The sequence below is a fragment of the Chiloscyllium plagiosum genome, chromosome 15, assembly GCF_004010195.1.
Source record: "Chiloscyllium plagiosum isolate BGI_BamShark_2017 chromosome 15, ASM401019v2, whole genome shotgun sequence".
Taxonomy (NCBI): Eukaryota; Metazoa; Chordata; class Chondrichthyes; order Orectolobiformes; family Hemiscylliidae; genus Chiloscyllium; species Chiloscyllium plagiosum.
Genome location: NC_057724.1, coordinates 65,923,553 through 65,940,521, shown reverse-complemented (window position 1 = coordinate 65,940,521; position 16,969 = coordinate 65,923,553). Strand labels below are relative to the sequence as shown.

Here is a 16,969-nt window from a genome sequence, read left to right as displayed (position 1 = left end):
ACTCCACTTTCAAGGAGCTATGAACCTGCACTCCCAGGTCTCTTTGTTCAGCAATACTTCCTAGGACCTTACCATTAAGTGTATAAGTCCTGCTAAGATTTGCTTTCCCAAAATGCAGCACCTCGCATTTATCTGAATTAAACTCCATCTGTCACTTCTCAGCCCATTGGCCCATCTGGTCCAGATCCTATTGTAATCTGAGGTAACCCTCTTCGCTGTCCACCACATCTCCAATTTTGGTGTCATGTGCAAACTTACTAACTGTAGCTATTATGCTCGCATCCAAATCATTTATGTAAATGATGAAAAGTAGAGGGCCCAACACCGATCCTTGTGGGACTCCACTGGTCACAGGCCTCCAGTCTGAAAAACAATCCTCCACCACCACCTTCTGTCTTCTACCTTTGAGCCAGTTCTGTATCCAAATGGCTAGTTATCCCTGTATTCCATAAGATCTAACGTTGCTAATCAGTCTCCCATGGGGAACCTTGTTGAACGCCTTACTGAAGTTCAAAAAGATCACATCTACTGCTCTGCCCTCATCAATCTTCTTTGTTACTTCTTCAAAAAACTCAATCAAGTTTGTGAGGCATGAGTTCCCACGCACAAAGCCATGTTGACTATCCCGAATCAGTTCTTGCCTTTCCAAATACATATACATCCTGTCCCTCAAGATTCCCTCCAACAACTTGCCCACCACTGAGGTCAGGCTCCCTGGCTTGTCTTTACCGCCCTTCTTAAACAGCTCTTGAGAAAAAGGGTTAAGAGGCTCTGGATTTCATTAGTTTTAAGGACTGGTGCTGTGGAAGGAAAGTCCTTGAATATTTTTAAGGTGGAGGTAGATCAATAAGCAAAGGATGCAAAGCTATCAGAGGAAGATGGGAACACAGATTAGAGGCTACAATCAGATCAGCCAAGGTCTTATGGAACAGCAGAGCAGGGGCTGAATGGCCTAATATTGTTCAGAGTTTGTATGCTCTTATGAAAATAGGGAGTTATTATAAAATACATGAATAGGACTATACTGCTTGAACAGAAGATAAGCACTAATTGTTTAGTCTGAATTGCCTATTTCCATATTATAAATACCAACATAATAGGACAGTCTTTTTCACTTACCATTGTCAGAATTGGATCTTTTGTTTGTTGCGCTCCCAGGAACCAACTCGCATGATCCAATATCACCAACATCAATACCTTCAGCCATTCGAAAGACTCTCTCTAAAAGGTCTGGGCTGTATCTTTTAATAAAAACAAAAAATTTATTTGCATAACTTCACCATTACCATCTTCACCTCTTATCTGATAAGTACACTTCATGGTAAATTAGAGCAAAATTATTGTAAATTTAGAACATAAAAGGTGTATCAATATATCATGGTCAACAGTACATTCTTTCTCTTTGTTTTGGCCCACTCTTTCCCCACCACACATGCAAGTTAACATTAACACACCAGGAACAATTGCCAAAGCATGACAAACGCATCCTAGTAGCTGAGAGGGAATCTTGTCCAATGTTTTTGTGTTTCAGTAAATGATATTGCCAACACCTACTAGACCCAAGATTTGTTACACACCATCTGATCTTGCACAGACTGCGCATCATCACGACTTAATCAAAGTCTAGAAACTTCGCACCTGACAGCACTGCTAGAGAGTACTTTTTTCTCATTCACTTGTGAGCTGTGGGCATCACTAGCTGGTCAGTATTTATTACCCGCCTGTAGTTGCACTGTTTGCTACAGGAACTATCAAGGTAGCAGTTCATCACCCCCTCCTTAGGGGAACTTAGAGTTATGCATTAAGGATCGACACATAAGTAGGGATTTTATGGGAAAAGGAGTGAAACAGAGGTCTACAGCAGAGGAAGATGCACTTCAGCCCATCAAGCGTGCCTTGGTCAAAAACAAGCATCTAACTACTCTAATCCCACTTTCCAGTACTCGGCTAATAGTCTGATATGCCTTAACATCATTAGTGCATATCTAAATACTTTTTAAACGTTATGAGGGTTCTGCCTTTGTCACCCTTACAGGCTTTTCCAGCAACACATTATCAGCTCTGATCTACAGCATCTGCAGTCCTCACTTTCTCCTCACTCTTACAGGCAAGTGAGTTCCGGATTCCCACCACCCTCTGGGTGAAAAAATACTTCCTCACATCCCCTCGCCTTAAATCTATGCCTCCTGTTCATCAATCCTTCCACCAAGGGGGAACCTTCCTTCTCATCTACTTATCTATGCCCCTCATAACCTTATACATCTCAATCATGAGTCTCAAGCGAGATATCAACAGCCCAAACAAAGACCAAATTCAAATGCTTCATTTAAGGAAAAGTATATGTGCTTTCCAATGAAAGTCACCAAGAAATAGCTCATCAAATAAAAATGCACAAATATCTACTGGACAATTACAATTGCAGTAAATTATAAATCCAGTGTTTTATAACTGATTCATGTGTCATACACTTTTAAATGCATATCAATAGATATTTTTGGTCCTATGACTAAGTAACACCTTTCAAAACAGCATCTTTCAAATTCCTTCCAATGAGATGCCAAACCAAAGTCCTTTCCTTCAAATGGTTGGAGTAGATCACTTGACATTACTTCAAAGAGAAACAATATGTTTGCCCAGGTGCCCTGGCCAATATTTATCCCTCAACCAAGTCTGCTAAAATTGGTTCTTTGGTCTAATATCACTGCTGTTTGTGCAAGACATGGACATAAAAGTTGTCTGCTGCATTTCCTAGATATAAAAATGCAAGTTAAGAATGAGCGATTTATTTAATAAGATCATAGCTGATCTGCCAGTGGTCCTACCACCATAACCTTTGACTCTCTTCTTAGTTAAGCATCTATCTACCTTTGCCTTATGATTATTGACTGCTTTTCCCTCCAATGCCCTTTGTAGTCAATTTCCAAAGATGCTCAACTTTCAAAGAAAAAAAATTCTCTTCAATCTTAAATAGGCGTATTTTTAACGTGTAGCACCTGCTTCTAGTGCCGAGGAAACATCCTTTCAGCATCCATCTTGTCAAGTTCTCTCATTGTCGTAAACTCCAAAGGACACAGACCCATGCTGTCAAACCTCTCCTCATAAGATAATCCCTTCATTCCAGAAATCAGTTGAGTAAACCTTTTCTGAACTGCTTCTAACAAATTTAAATTCCTTCTTAAATAAAGAAATGCAAACTGTACACAGTATTCCAGATGCAGTTTCACCAATGCCCTGCAGAACTGCAGCAAAATATCTCTTATATTCCATTCTACTTGCAATAAACAACATTCCATTTACCTTCCTAATCATTTGCTGTACCTCAATAATAATTTATGATTCAGGTATAAGGACATCCAGATCTCTCTGCATATCTAGGTTCTGCAATCTCTCTCCATTTAAATTATTAACTGCTTTTCCTTCTGCCAGCCAACGCGGACAAATTCACATTTTCCTACAGTATATACTTCGTTTGCTGAATTTTTGTTTACTCACTCAACCTGTATTTCTCTTTGCAAACCCCTTATAGCCTCTTCACAACTCATTCTACTACCTTCATCAAATTTAGCAACCATACCTTCAGGGTTTTCATCTAAGTCATTGATAAATTATAAATAGTTCCAATTCCTGTGGCATTCCACTCGTCACATCTTGCCAATTAAGTTATTCATGCTTTCTGTTAGCTAACCAATCCTCCAAACGTCCTGACGCGTAAACCCTATACCACGAGTTCTTGTCGAGTGCATTCTGAAAGTCTAAGTACAGCCATCCACTGGTTTCCCTTTATATATCACTTAGAGTCATAGAGATGTACAGCACGGAAACAGGCCCTTTGATCCAACTCGTCCATGCTGACAAGATATCCCAACCTCATCTAGTCCCACTTGCTCCCTCAAAGAAATCCAGTAAACTAGTCAATCATGATTTTCTTTTCCCAAAATCATACAAAGTGATATTTTCTACATGCCTCTTTATAACCTCCTGAATAATAGTAATTTTGTTAGTACTGTTTCTATTCTTTCTAAATGGGAGTAAACAAAGACAGCCATAGATTAACAGATTGCCTATACACAGAAAATCCTAGATTACTTCTGGTCAGTTTCACTATTGTTATGTGAGCAAAGCAGTTGTCAAGTGTACTGTAAAAGTGCACAAACAATAAATTAGCAGATAACTAGATATCTGCTTTAAATTGAGAGAGAAAGGAATGCTTTCCAGGTCAGCACTGATCACCTGTAAATAGTGCTACATGATCTTTTATATGCACTTAAACTAACAGGGGCTTGGCTTAATACCTTGTCCACAAGTCTGTTCTGAATATGCTACATCTTTAGCACTGTATTTACGTATCAGTACTGCGTTCAAGTCCACAGTGGTTTGAATCCACAATCTTCCACAGTGACTAAGCCAAGATGTTTATTCGAAATCAAAACAAATCTTTGTTTGGGGCAGCACAGTGGCTCAGTGGTTAGTACTGCTATCTCACAGTGCCAGGTTCAATTCGGGCAACTGTGTGTGGAGTTTGCACATTCTCCTGGTGTCTGCATGGGTTTCCTCCCGCAACCCAAAGATGTTCAGGTTATGTGAACTGGCCATGCTAAATTGCCCACAGTATTCAGAGATGTGTAGATTAGGTGCATTACTCAGGGGTAAATGTAGGGAAATGGGTCTGGGTGGGTTACTCTTCAGAGGGTCAGTGCGGATTTGTTGGGCCGAATGGCCAGTTTCCATATTGTAGGAATTCTAATTCTAATTCTAAAAAAAATTGCATCAACTATTTTTTTTGTTACTGAAAATGTTTTGATTAAAACTTGATCAATGGTGTCACTTTAAAAATTTATACATAACCCCAAAGTCAAAAAAGTATTGTGAATATAAAATTTTTGAAAGTACGAAAAGCACATTTGAATGCATGGATATCATTTTAAAAATAAAGCAGAAGAACTCACCCCTCTGCTGGATACCAAATCTTTATGCGCTCTAACATCTACCCACCCAAGTTCCTTGGCAATAACTCTACACTAACTTTATGAATACAGAAAAGTAGGCAAGGAGCCCAGAGCAATTTTGCTGAATTATAAGCTCTTGGGATTGTGTTTTTAATTTGAAAAATGAAGACAGTCATGTGACCTGTTCTGGGGTCAGCCAGACAGCAAGCCTGAGAGATTTGGTTGTTTCAGATTAAAGGGGATCTAGATTGTTTTACTGAGGAGAGGATGTTGAAAAATGTGGTGCTGGAAAAACACAGCAGGCCAGGCAGCATCCGAGGAGCAGGAGAATCGACGTTTCGGGCATAAGCCCTTCTTCAGAAACCCTGAAGAAGGGCTTATGTCCGAAACGTCGATTCTCCTTCTCCTTGGATGCTGCCTGGCCTGCTGTGTTTTTCCAGCACCACATTTTTCAACTCTGGTCTCCAGCACCTGCAGTCCTCACTTTCTCCTGAGAAGAGGATGTAAAGTATTTATGCTAGGAGACAAACCAAAGTGCTTTTAGATGGGACCTTTATTGAGGAAGCAATTGTGATGTCAGCTGACATGCTTTCCTTTGAGACATATCACTGAATCACACAGTCAGTTGTCTGGGTGGAGGAGAAACAAGGAGGGCATAGACAGAGAAAGTGCGCATGAGAAACAAAACAGACAGACACAGAACAGTTCGAGGCTGAAAGCCTCAATGGTTCACTGTCAAAAGCAGGAGGGGAAGCTTGCGCTCGGATTGAAAGATCAAATTTGTAAGGACTTGAATCGAAGCTGGAAGACTCATCATGCTTCCACGACAGGAAGATCTTCGATAATACTCTTTCAACATGAAGGTCAATTCTAGGATTACAAGCTAATAGGCTGGGAAAGGAAAAGAACAAAAGTAACCTTAGGAGTTAAGAATCATTCAAATAAAAGCAATGTACTGGGAATGCTGGAAATCCAAATTAAAAAAGGAAGTGCATAGGATCTCAGCAGGTCTGGCAGCATCTGTGTAGAGGGTAATCAAGTTAATGCTTTGTATTGAGTATGACTTCAATATTTTTATTTGAAACAAAAATTACCTTGGGCTGATTCTGGGAAAATTGAACATATACTTAAATAACAACATACTGAATCGTGCAAAATGTGTTTTTCAGTTGTGCTGAAGATAAAAGAAGAGGGTTATTTCATTCTGTGGCTTTAGGTAGTTACCTTTGAATATAATACTTAATCAATAAAGCTTTCGGACTTTGTTACAGTAAACATTTTAAAATGTGAAATCTGGTGTGATTCTTTCAGCTATTAACTGAAGTTTGAACTTCTTTTTGAGAGTTATCAGTCTTCATGGAGGTTGTCACAACTGATGCTCAATTGTTTTACAATTACCTCAGGACAGATATAAAACCAAAAATTCACCATGTGGAAGACATCAGGTCCCACTGCTCTTAGCACCAATGTTGCTCCACCCTTTAACATCAAATGATGAAATGCTCAGACATTACAGGGAGAATGCATGTAAAACAAAAAGCACTTAATTGACTATTCCATTTTATTTTCCCTAATCACATGCCATCCTTATTCCATCAATAACATCCTCCAAAGTCAATGAGTATTTAAATTATTCCATAGGTGATCAAAAATACTCTTGCTTTTTAATTTACATTGAATATTACTTTCAACTTATAAATAATGCAAAAAATCTGAGTTTTCCTATTGTCATAAAAATGCTGTCAATCATGCTCAAAAGGTTCCTCTGGGTAGAGATAATAACATGCGACTGCAGGGCTCAAAACAAAAAACATGGGAGCACCAGCCGAGTCTGCATTTGGTTTGGAAGGCCATGGTAAGAAACCTTCTGTACAGAAGTTAGAAAAGCGAATGCTGTGTGCCGCACAATCAGAAGAATAAATTAACCTGTTCAGAAAGAAGAGAGCTTTGCACTGCATTCTCAAGCAAAAGGTTTAGTTGGAAGTGCAGATGGTAACCCTGCAGTACTCTTTAAAGGCTGTCATACTGCAATTCTCCACTTCACCTTGTGACAGTACCTGAAATTTCTCCATCAGTTTGGAGTTAACAACAAGTTTGTTTGATGCTAAGATACCCATTGGTTCAAAGCTGTGATAGGCGGTTCCCACCCAGGAGGAATACAGGTGAGCTGAAACTACCAACAATATTAATGGTTCTTCAGGTTGGCACACCATACATTTTGAATGCTTTAAAAGGTTCCTGGAATAACAAAGGAAAAGTCGTGATTTTGGTCTTTAAGTCAAACTACCTCTGTCAGAGTAATGCAAAACCCAGAGGAAAAACAATTAAGGGTGACTCTTCATCTTGAAGCACTTCAGTCCACAAGATTGCTATCTGGTTTAGGGTTCCAGGAGTTTGAACCAGAAATTATGAAGGAATTATGAAATATGCCCAAAACAAGTTGATATGTGCTCTCATGGGAAATATGGATGTGGACGTGAGGCTGTTTGCACAAAACCAGCTTGAATTGTTATTCTAAGTAGCAAGTCCAAGAGGTCCCTACAGACATTGCAGCCACAATAGATGTTTAAATTTGTGAAAAGCTCCTGAAAGCTAAGTGAAGTCCATCCACTGAGGGCTGAAATCTATATTTGTTTTAAGATTTAATGTACAAGATAAACAGAGAGTCCGTTAGGGGTTGAGATAACTCCAAAATGACAAGACTGTTGATGGAAAACTAGAATCCATTTAACCATCTGACAGGCTCATTATCCAATAGTGAATCAAGTAATTCAACAGTTTTTTTCAGGACACTGTTGCTGGACAAGACCAACAATTCACATTTCTCACAGCAAAAAGAAACTGAACACAACCAACAAGACTCCAGAAATCCTGTATTAAATATGAAATATAACTTTCTAATACACAATAAATTGTAGAACCAAATAGAAACAGATGGAAAAACAGCCAGGAGAAGACTACAATTCCACGGGATAAAGATTAATGGCACCCAGAACAAAAGACTAGTCCCTAAGCGATGGAATTCTTCCCATTCAGCTTTCAATAATCCAGCAGCCCAATAATGTTGTATTGAGCATGGTGGTTTTAGCTAAAACCAAATTCACCAATGCTATAGGCTTGACTGGATATTAGTCAGGCTTCAGCTATTGCTGCACACATTTGACAGGAACCAACCCTTGGTTCTTAAGTGTAGGTTCGCTAACTTAGATACTCTGATTTGATATAATTTATTATTGTCACATGTACCAAGATGCAGTGAAAAGTATTGCTGTGTTTGCTAATCAGACAAATCATACCTGACGTAAGCACATCAGGATAATAAAACAGAATGCAGAATATCGTGTTACAATAATAAAGATGCAGAGAAAGGTTAACTCTAGTATGAGAGGTCCATTCATAAACCTGGTAACAGCAGAGAAGAAATCGCTCTTGAATCTGTTGGTATACTTTTTCAAACTTTTCAATCTTCTGCCTGATGGAGGATGGAAGAGAGTATAATCAGGGTAGGAGGGCTCTTTGATCATGTTGGTTGCTTTCCCAAGGCAGCAGGAAGTGTGAATAGTCAATGGAAGGAAGGCTGGTTTTTACGATAGGTGGGCAGCATTCACAACTCTAATTTCTTGCAGTCTTGGGCAGAACAGTAGCTATATCAAGCTGTGATGCATCCGCATAGGATGCTTTCTATGGTGCATCTATAAAAATTGCTAAGAGTCATTGTGAACATGCCGAATTTCCTTCGCCTTCTGAGGAAGTAGAGGCATTGGTATGCTTTCTTGACTGTAGTGTTGCTGTGGATGAACCAAGATAAACTGTTGGCGATATTTACTCCTAGGAAACACTCGACCACCTCCAACTCTCACCATTGATGCAGTCAGAGGCGCATTTCCACATTCTACTTCCTGAAGTCGATGAGTAGTTCCTTCATTTTGCTGACACTGAGGCATAGACTGTTGTCTTTATACCATGTCACTAAGCTGTCTCTTTCCTGTACTTTGTTGCGTCGTTGTTTAAGATTCGACCCATTACAGTGATGTCATCGGCAAATTTATAAATTGAATAAGAGCTGAGATTGACCACACAGTCGCGAGTGTATAAGGAGTATAGTAAGGATCCAAGTACACAACTTTGCAGGGAATTGGTGTTGAGGATTATTGAGGAGGTGGTGTTGCCACTTATCCTTACAGATTGCAATCTGTGGGTCAGGAAATCAAGGATCCAAATGCAGAGGGGGGAAGCAGAGTCCCAGATCTGTGTCTGGAGGTGGGTTTGGTTGGAATTATAGTGTCGAAGGCTGAGATAAGGTCAATATATAGGAGCCTGATGTAGGTGTCCTTGTTATCCAGATGTTCCAGGGATGAGTGTAGGGCCAGGGAGATAGTGTCTACCATAGACCATCGCAACTGTACTTGGGACATGTGCAACATAGAGCAGCATAAACTAATCCTGTGAATTTCTGAATAGTTTGCTTTGGGTGACATCAAATGTGGTCATGAATACAAGTTGAGGGGGACAAAATCTCAATCAATTAGTCTTGTTTTGCTCGAGGCACCCAAGTTAAAATAATATCTGGACATGAGGAGTAATAGATCTTTCAACCTTTTAAGCCCACTCCACCAGTCAATAAGATCGTGGCTAGTCTTCCTCTTCAACATCATTTTCCTGCATTATCCTATCTCTCAATGTTTTTAACATGTGAAAGTAGATCAATCCCAGTTCTGAACATACTCAATAACTGAGACTCCACAGCCTCTGGTGCATGGAAATCCTCCAAGTAAAGAAATTCACCTCAGTTCTAAATGGCCTGTCCCTTATTCTGAGACTGTATAACCAGTTTCCACACCCCTCTGCCAGGATGAAGATCCTTCCTGCTGATCCTTGCAAGATTTGTATACGTTTAATGAGATTGTTGCTTTGTATTGTAAATATTTTTCTTGAATTATAATTCTTTAGTCCTCCAACTTTATAGTTTCCATTTAGAAACTACAACACATACCCAGAAACACTGGGAACCAATAATCATAACGAAACAAAAAGCAGACAATGTTTTTGGAAAGATCAGCTCTCTGACAATAAATCCCACTGTCTATTATCAAATTAAGACCGATTTACTTAGCAACCAATACCTCGCCCTCAGTTAACGGGTACACCAATTCCATTCAACTCTGAAAAAACACCTTCATATATGAAAACACAACTATTACTTCCTCAAAGCTAAATTACAATGTTATACAACAGCAAAGAAGCAATTCAAAATTTCTTCCTTTCTAACTACAGCATGAGACATTTGGTAACTAACTCTGCAAATTTTTTCACTTCAGAACAGAACGACTTTCCTCAAGAGTTACCTCTGAACAAAATAAGTGCAATTATTGAATCCCTCCACCTTTCAATAATAGCAGAATGTCAAAGCAGGCTTTAGATAAACTGTAACACAGACACTGAAAACATACCCAGTGAAACAGCATCCCAGTCTGGGATGTATGCTTGCCCACCTATCCCTTAGTGTGTCAGGGTAAACAGAACTCCTATTAAAAAGCCCAGCCAAAGATTTTTAAGAAAAGGACATTGCCCAGCCCTGGCACATTTTACCTGGGAGGCTTGTGGCAAGGATGGCAATGTGAGGGAGAAGGAAGAGAGGTGTGGTAAAAGAGATCAGAGGACAATAAAGGAAAGAGGAAAGGTGGTAGGATGATGAGGGAAAGAAAAGGGAAGGTGGTCAACGGAAAGCCACAAATAGAGCGAGAAAGAAAAGTAAGATAGAGTATGAGGAAGAAAACTAGCATGGAATATAAAGACAGATAGCAAACATTTCTATAAATATACAGAACGAAGGAGAGTGGCTCAAGTAAATGTTGGTTCTTTAGAGGATGAGACGGGGCAGTTAGTAATGGGATATAATGAAATAGCTGAGGCACCGAACAGATACTTTGCATCGGTCTTCACAGTGGAGGATACTAATAATGGGTCAAGTCAGTGATGAAGAAGCGAAGGTAGATGAGTACCTGGAAACAATTATTATTATTACGGAAGAGCTTGTGTTGGGTAAGCTCATGGAGCTAAGGATAGATAAGTCTCCTGGCCCTGATGGAATGCATCCCAGGGTACTAAGAGAGATGGCGGGAGAAATAGCAGATGTACTGGCTGTAATTTTCCAAAAGTTGCTGGACTCTGGGGTAGTCCCAGCAAATTGCAAAGTAGCAAATGTGATACCACTATTTAAAAAGGGAAGTAGATAAAAGATGGGGAACTATAGAACAACGAGCTTAACCTCTGTAGTGGAGAAGATGCTTCAGTCTATTATCAAGGAAGAAATAGCAGGGCATTTCGAAAGAAATAGTCCCATTGTACAAATGCAGCATGGGTTCATGAAGGGTAGGCCATGCTTCACAAATCTATTACTCAAAAGGTGGAGGGATTAAACAATTGCACTGATAGACATTTCAAGCAAGGTGGACATTGGGAACCCAGTGGATGTGGTACATCTAGATTTCCAAAAGGCCTTTGACAAGGTGCTGCACATGAGGCTGCTGCATAAGATGTGGGTGCATGGTGTTAGAGGTAAAGTATTAGCGTGGATAGAGGATTTGTTGACTGACAGGAAGCAAAGAGTACTACTCTGGCTGGCAATCAGTGACTAGTGGTGTCTCTAAAGGATCGGTGTTGGGACCACAATTATTTACAATTTTTGTAGATGATTTGGAGTTGGGGACCACATGTATAGTGTCATCGGCGAATTTTGACACCAATATGAGTGGCAGAGCAAAGTGTGCAGAGGACTGTGAAACTTTGCAGAGGAACACTGAGTGAGTGGGGAAAGGTCGGACAGATGGAATACAATGTTAGTAAATGTGAAGTCATACATTTTGGTAGGAGTAAAGCAAAATAGATTATTACTTGAATGGTAAAAAGTTGCAGATGCTGCTGTGCAGAGGATCTGGGTGTCCTTGTGCACGAATCTCAGAAGGGTGGTCTGCAGGTACAACAAGTAATTAGGAAGGCAAATGGAATTTCGTCCTTCATTGCTAAGGGTATTGAGTTTAAAAGCAGAGAGGTAATGTTAGAGCTGTACAAGGTGCTGGTGAGGCCACAACTGGAGTAGTGTGTGCAGATTTGGCCTCCTTACTTAGGGAAGGATGTACTGGCACTGGAAGGGGTGCAGAGGAGGTTGATTCCAGAGTTGAGGGGTTGTCTTATGAGGAGAGGCTGAGTAGATTGGGATTATATTCAGGAGAATTGGGGAGAATCATTAAAAACATAAAATTATGAAGGAAATTGACAAAATAGAAATAGATAGGATGTTTCCACTGGTAGGTGAAAGTAGGATAAGAGGGCATGGCCTCAAGATTAGAGGAAGGTGTAGAACTGAACTGAGAAGGAACTTCTTCACCCAGAGGATAGTTAATCTAATGAATTCCTTGCCCAGGGAAGTAGTTGACACTATTTCAGTAACCACTTATAAAGCTCAGGTAGTTACTTTTTTGAAAAGTAAAGGAATACGGTTAAAAATGCAGGTAAGTGGAGCTGAGTCCACGAAAAGATTAGCTGTGATCTTATTGAGTGGCAGGGCAGGCTCCAAGGGCCGGATGGCTTGCTCCTGCTCCTAGTTCTTATGGTGGGGTGATGAGGGAAGACAGGGAGTGGTAAGGGAAAGAGGAAAGATAGGGGGTGGTAGATGAGAGAGCTGAGGATAAATCAGAGGGAGTTAGGGAATGAGGAAGGACAAGAGGGGGTTCAAGGGAAAGCGAGGGGTCTGAGGAGGAGGAGGAGCGGCGGTAGTCGGTTATATAGTGAAAGCCTGGTGGTGCGGAGTGAAGGATGGACTGGAGGTCGGGGCCCGGGGCCTGGGGCCTGCTCCTCTCACTCACCTACAGCCCAGGAAGACATGGTTGGTCCAGACCATGGAGAGGGCGAGCAGCTGCTCCATCCTGTTTCCCGGGTAATTCTGGATGTGTCGAAGGATGAACTGCCGGCGGATCCTCCAATGCTTGTCGCTCTCCGACAGGCCTCGGTACTGCTCCACCGCCTCGGTGAGCTGCAGCTTCGGGCCGGCCAGCGACTCCACGCCGGCCGCCATCTTAGAGACCGGGCCCAGGCGGCGGCGGCGTCAGCAGCGCCCCGTCCGGCGCGCGCACACACACACAGCGAGGGGAAAGCAATCGAGCCGCCCTCCCGGCTTCAAACACACCGTCGACGAGCAGCCGGCGACCAGGCCCCGGTCTGAACCGTGACAGCGGCTAACCGCCTCCTCCCGATTGCTGCGGCTGCCTTAGCTCCCGGCCGCCCGCTCCCAACTGGCGGAGGCCGGCCCGCCAGCGCCCCTAGTGCTGGCAGTGTGGAGGTGCGGGGGGGGTACACTGCTCCCCATCCCCCACCGCCAGCCGCCACAATGTATCCGCTCCGCTGTCACAAACACTGCCCTTGACAACAGCGACACAGGCAGCAAAAGCCAGCGAGAGCCCGCAAGCAGCAGCGCTCACTGCCACACACTACACCCTCACCCCACTGGCACACACCGTGTGGTCGCGCACCTCCACCCCAGCCCCCCAAAACCAATTCGCATGTAGCAGGCTCTCGTGTGATAAACAGACAGAGAGATGTTCCTCTGTTGTGGTGAGGGACAACGGGAACGACTCGCCTACTCTTCTGCAAAATAGGGATGAAGGATGTAAAATTACCGAGGACGACAAGGATGGCTCCTTTACTCTTCAGGAGAGTGATGAGGGCTGCATAATGGCCAGGACACCAGGAATGATTCACTCACTCTTCTTCAAAATAGGAGGGAGGTGCGATGGCCAGGACACCAGAATTTGATTTAATTTATTATTGTCGCACGTACCTAGGTTCAGTGAAAACATCATCTGTTTTGTGCGCAGTACAGGCAAATCATTACCATACAAAGTGCAGAAGAGTGATAGAACAGAGCAAAAAATACAAGTCACCGTGCCTGTGGAGAAGGTGCACAAAGAGTGAGGTCCCAACATTAAATTTGCAATTTGAAAGGTCCATTCAGAGGCCTCATAACAGCAGGGAAGAAGCTCTTCTTGAACCTGTTGGTCTGTGTGTTTAAGGAATGGCTCACTTATCCTTCAAAATAGTGATGAGAGATGGACGCCCGGGATGACTGGGTGATGAAGGGCTTTTGCCCAAAACGTCAATTTTACTGCTCCTGGGATGCTGCCTGAACAGCTGTGCTCTTCCAGCACCACTAATCCAGAATCCAGAGCCGGGGATGACTGGCCTACAGTTCTGCAACATCCATCTTTTGAATAAAAGCAACATACAGCAGCTGCTGGAAATCTGAAATAAAAACACAAAGTGGCAGTGAAATTCGGCAGGTATGGCAGCATCTGTGGAGAGAAAAACAAAGTTAGATTTTTGGGTCCAGTATGACTCTTTGGAACTTTTAGGTTCACCAGAGAGCAGCGGAACATCAATTCAATGTCACGTTCAAAAGGGAATACCTAAACTTTTCATGTTCGCAAGATGTTGTCTATCTCAGGGATCAATGCTGGGGCCTTAACATTTTACAATTAATATTAATGACTGGGAATGAAAGAATCAAAGTTATTGTTGCTAAATATACTGATGGTACAAAGATGGGTAGCAAAGTAAGTTGTGAAGAGAATATAAAGAGATGAAGTGAGTGTGAAAAGATCTGGCAAATGGAGTATAATGTGGGAAAATGTGAAATTGCCCATTTTGGCAGAAATAATTTAGAAAAGGAAGTATAACATCAGAGACTGTAGAGTGCTGTGGTACAGAGATATCCAGGTGTCCTAACGCATGTCTCACAAAAGGTTAGTATACAGGTACAGCAAATAATGAAGAAAGCTAACAGATCTTATCAGGAACGGAATACAAAAGTAAGAAGGTTATACAGGATATTGTTGAGATCACATCTGGAGTATTTATCCCTTTATTAATGGAAGAATGTAAATGATTTGGATTAATTTCAGAGGTTTGCTAGACTATTACCTGGAACAGGTGAGTTGTCTTCTAAGAAAAGGTTGAGCAGTCTGGACTTTTATCAACTCAAGTTTAGAAGAGTGAGAAGTGACTTGATTGAAACATTCAAGATCCTGAGGCATCTTGGAGGAAAGGATACTGTCTCCTGTGGGATGACTGGATGCTGGCAGTTTGTGAATAATCTCTTCGTATAAGTTTTATTTTTGTTTGTACTTAACAATGATCTGAAGTCTACAGTTTCAATTCTAAATTTCCCAGACTTAAGCAGGATGCACCGTGTGGGCAGCATGGTGGCACAGTGGTTAGCACTGCTGCCTCACAGCGCCAGAAACCCGGGTTCATTTCCCGCCTCAGACGACTGAATGTGCTCATTCTCCCCGTGACCGCGTGGGTTTCCTCCGGGTGCTCTAGTTTCCTCCCACAGTCCAAAAATGTGCAGGTCAGGTGAATTGACCATGCTAAATTGCCTGTAGTGTTAGGTGTAGGGGAATGGGTCTGGGTGGATTGCGCTTTGGTGGGTCGGTGTGGACTTGTTGGGTTGAAGGGCCCGTTTACACAATGTAAGTAATCTAATCTAATTTTACAGGGTTTGCAGTGGAAGAGTAGTTAGATGATTAAGGACAGCCATTGAAACAGTTTCACTGTAATTTGGGTCCACTAGTTTTTCTTCAGATGCATATAAAGCCAGGTAGAGGTTCTTGGGGTACAATGGTAGTGTACCTAACCCTGGCTAGATGGCCCAGGTTCAAGTCCAATTTGCTCCACATTGATCAAAAAAAGTTTGGTAAATAAGGAAGGTGGTGCTCTTATGCCTTTTTTACTCGTTCTTACTGTATTTCAAGTGAACTAGCTACCTAGTGAGTTTTGAGAAGATTTATAGCTCAGGTTGAGGTTCTGGATGTAAGTTTGCTCACTTAGCTGGAAAGTTCATTTTCATACATTTTGTCACCATATTAGGTAACATCATCAGTGAGCCTCCAGTGAAGCACTGGTGTTATATCCCGCTTTTTAAAATGTGTTTATGTTTCCTTGGGTTGGCAATGTCATTTCCTGTTTTTGTGATGCCATTTCCGGTTCTTTTTCTCAGGAGGTGGTAAATGGGATCCAAGTCAAAGTGTTTGTTGATAAAGTTCCAGTTGGAATGCTATGCTTCTAGGAATTCTCATGTGTGTCTCTGTTTAACTTGTCCTAGGATGGATGTGTTGTCCCAGTCGAAGTGGTGTCCTTCTTCATCTGTATGTAATGATACTAGTGATGGTGGGTCTTTTGTTTTGTGCATAGTTGATGCTCATGTGTCCTGGTGGTTAGTTTTCTGCCTGTTTGTCCAATGTAGTGTTTGTTACAGTTCTTGCACGGTATTTTGTAAATGACATTAGTTTTGCTTGTTGTCTATATAGTGTCTTTTAAGTTCATTAGCTGCTGTTTTAGTGCGTTGGTGGGTTTGTGGGCTACCATAATGCCAAAAGGTCTGAGTAGTTTGGCAGTCATTTCCGAGATGTCTTTGATATAGGGGAGAGTACAGGGATTTCTGGACATATTTTGTCTGCTTGTTTGAGTTTGTTGCTGAGAAATCCGTGGACTGTGTATATTGGTTACCTGTTCTTTTTGAATACACTGTATAGGTAATCTTCCTCTGTCTTTGTAGTTCCTCTGTGCTGCAGTGTGTGGTGGCTCATTGAAATAATGTTCTAATGCAGCTTCTAATACAGATGAAGGACACCACTTTGACTGGGACAATGTATCCACCCTAGAACAAACCAAACAGAGACATGCACGAGAATTCCTCGAAGCTTGGCATTCCAACCGGACCTCTATCAACAAACACATCAACCTGGACCCCCATCTACCACCCTCTGAGAAAAAGAACAGGAAATGACATAACCAACACAGGAAATGACATCAACACAGGAAATGACATTACCAACCCAAGGAAGCCTAAACACATAAATAGAAAGTGGGACAAAACACCACCACTTCATTGAAGGCTTAGTGATGATGTTACCTAGTATGATGATGAAACATCTGAAAATGAACCTTCCAGCTCAGTGAGCAAACTT

The 16,969-nt window shown here is 41.7% G+C and overlaps 1 protein-coding gene across 1 annotated transcript in view; it reads right to left on the bottom strand.

Annotated features, from left to right (window-relative positions):
- nkrf (NFKB repressing factor) overlaps window positions 1-13,217 on the bottom strand; it is a 20,818-nt gene extending 7,601 nt beyond the window's left edge. The window contains exons 1-2 of the mRNA XM_043705088.1: window positions 12,812-13,217; window positions 1,120-1,241 (exon numbers count right to left, since the gene is read on the bottom strand). Of these exons, the coding sequence (XP_043561023.1) occupies window positions 1,120-1,241; window positions 12,812-13,020 (331 nt within the window). The 5' untranslated portion in view covers window positions 13,021-13,217. The remainder of the gene's footprint in view (window positions 1-1,119; window positions 1,242-12,811) is intronic.
- Between the last annotated feature and the right edge of the window lie 3,752 nt (window positions 13,218-16,969).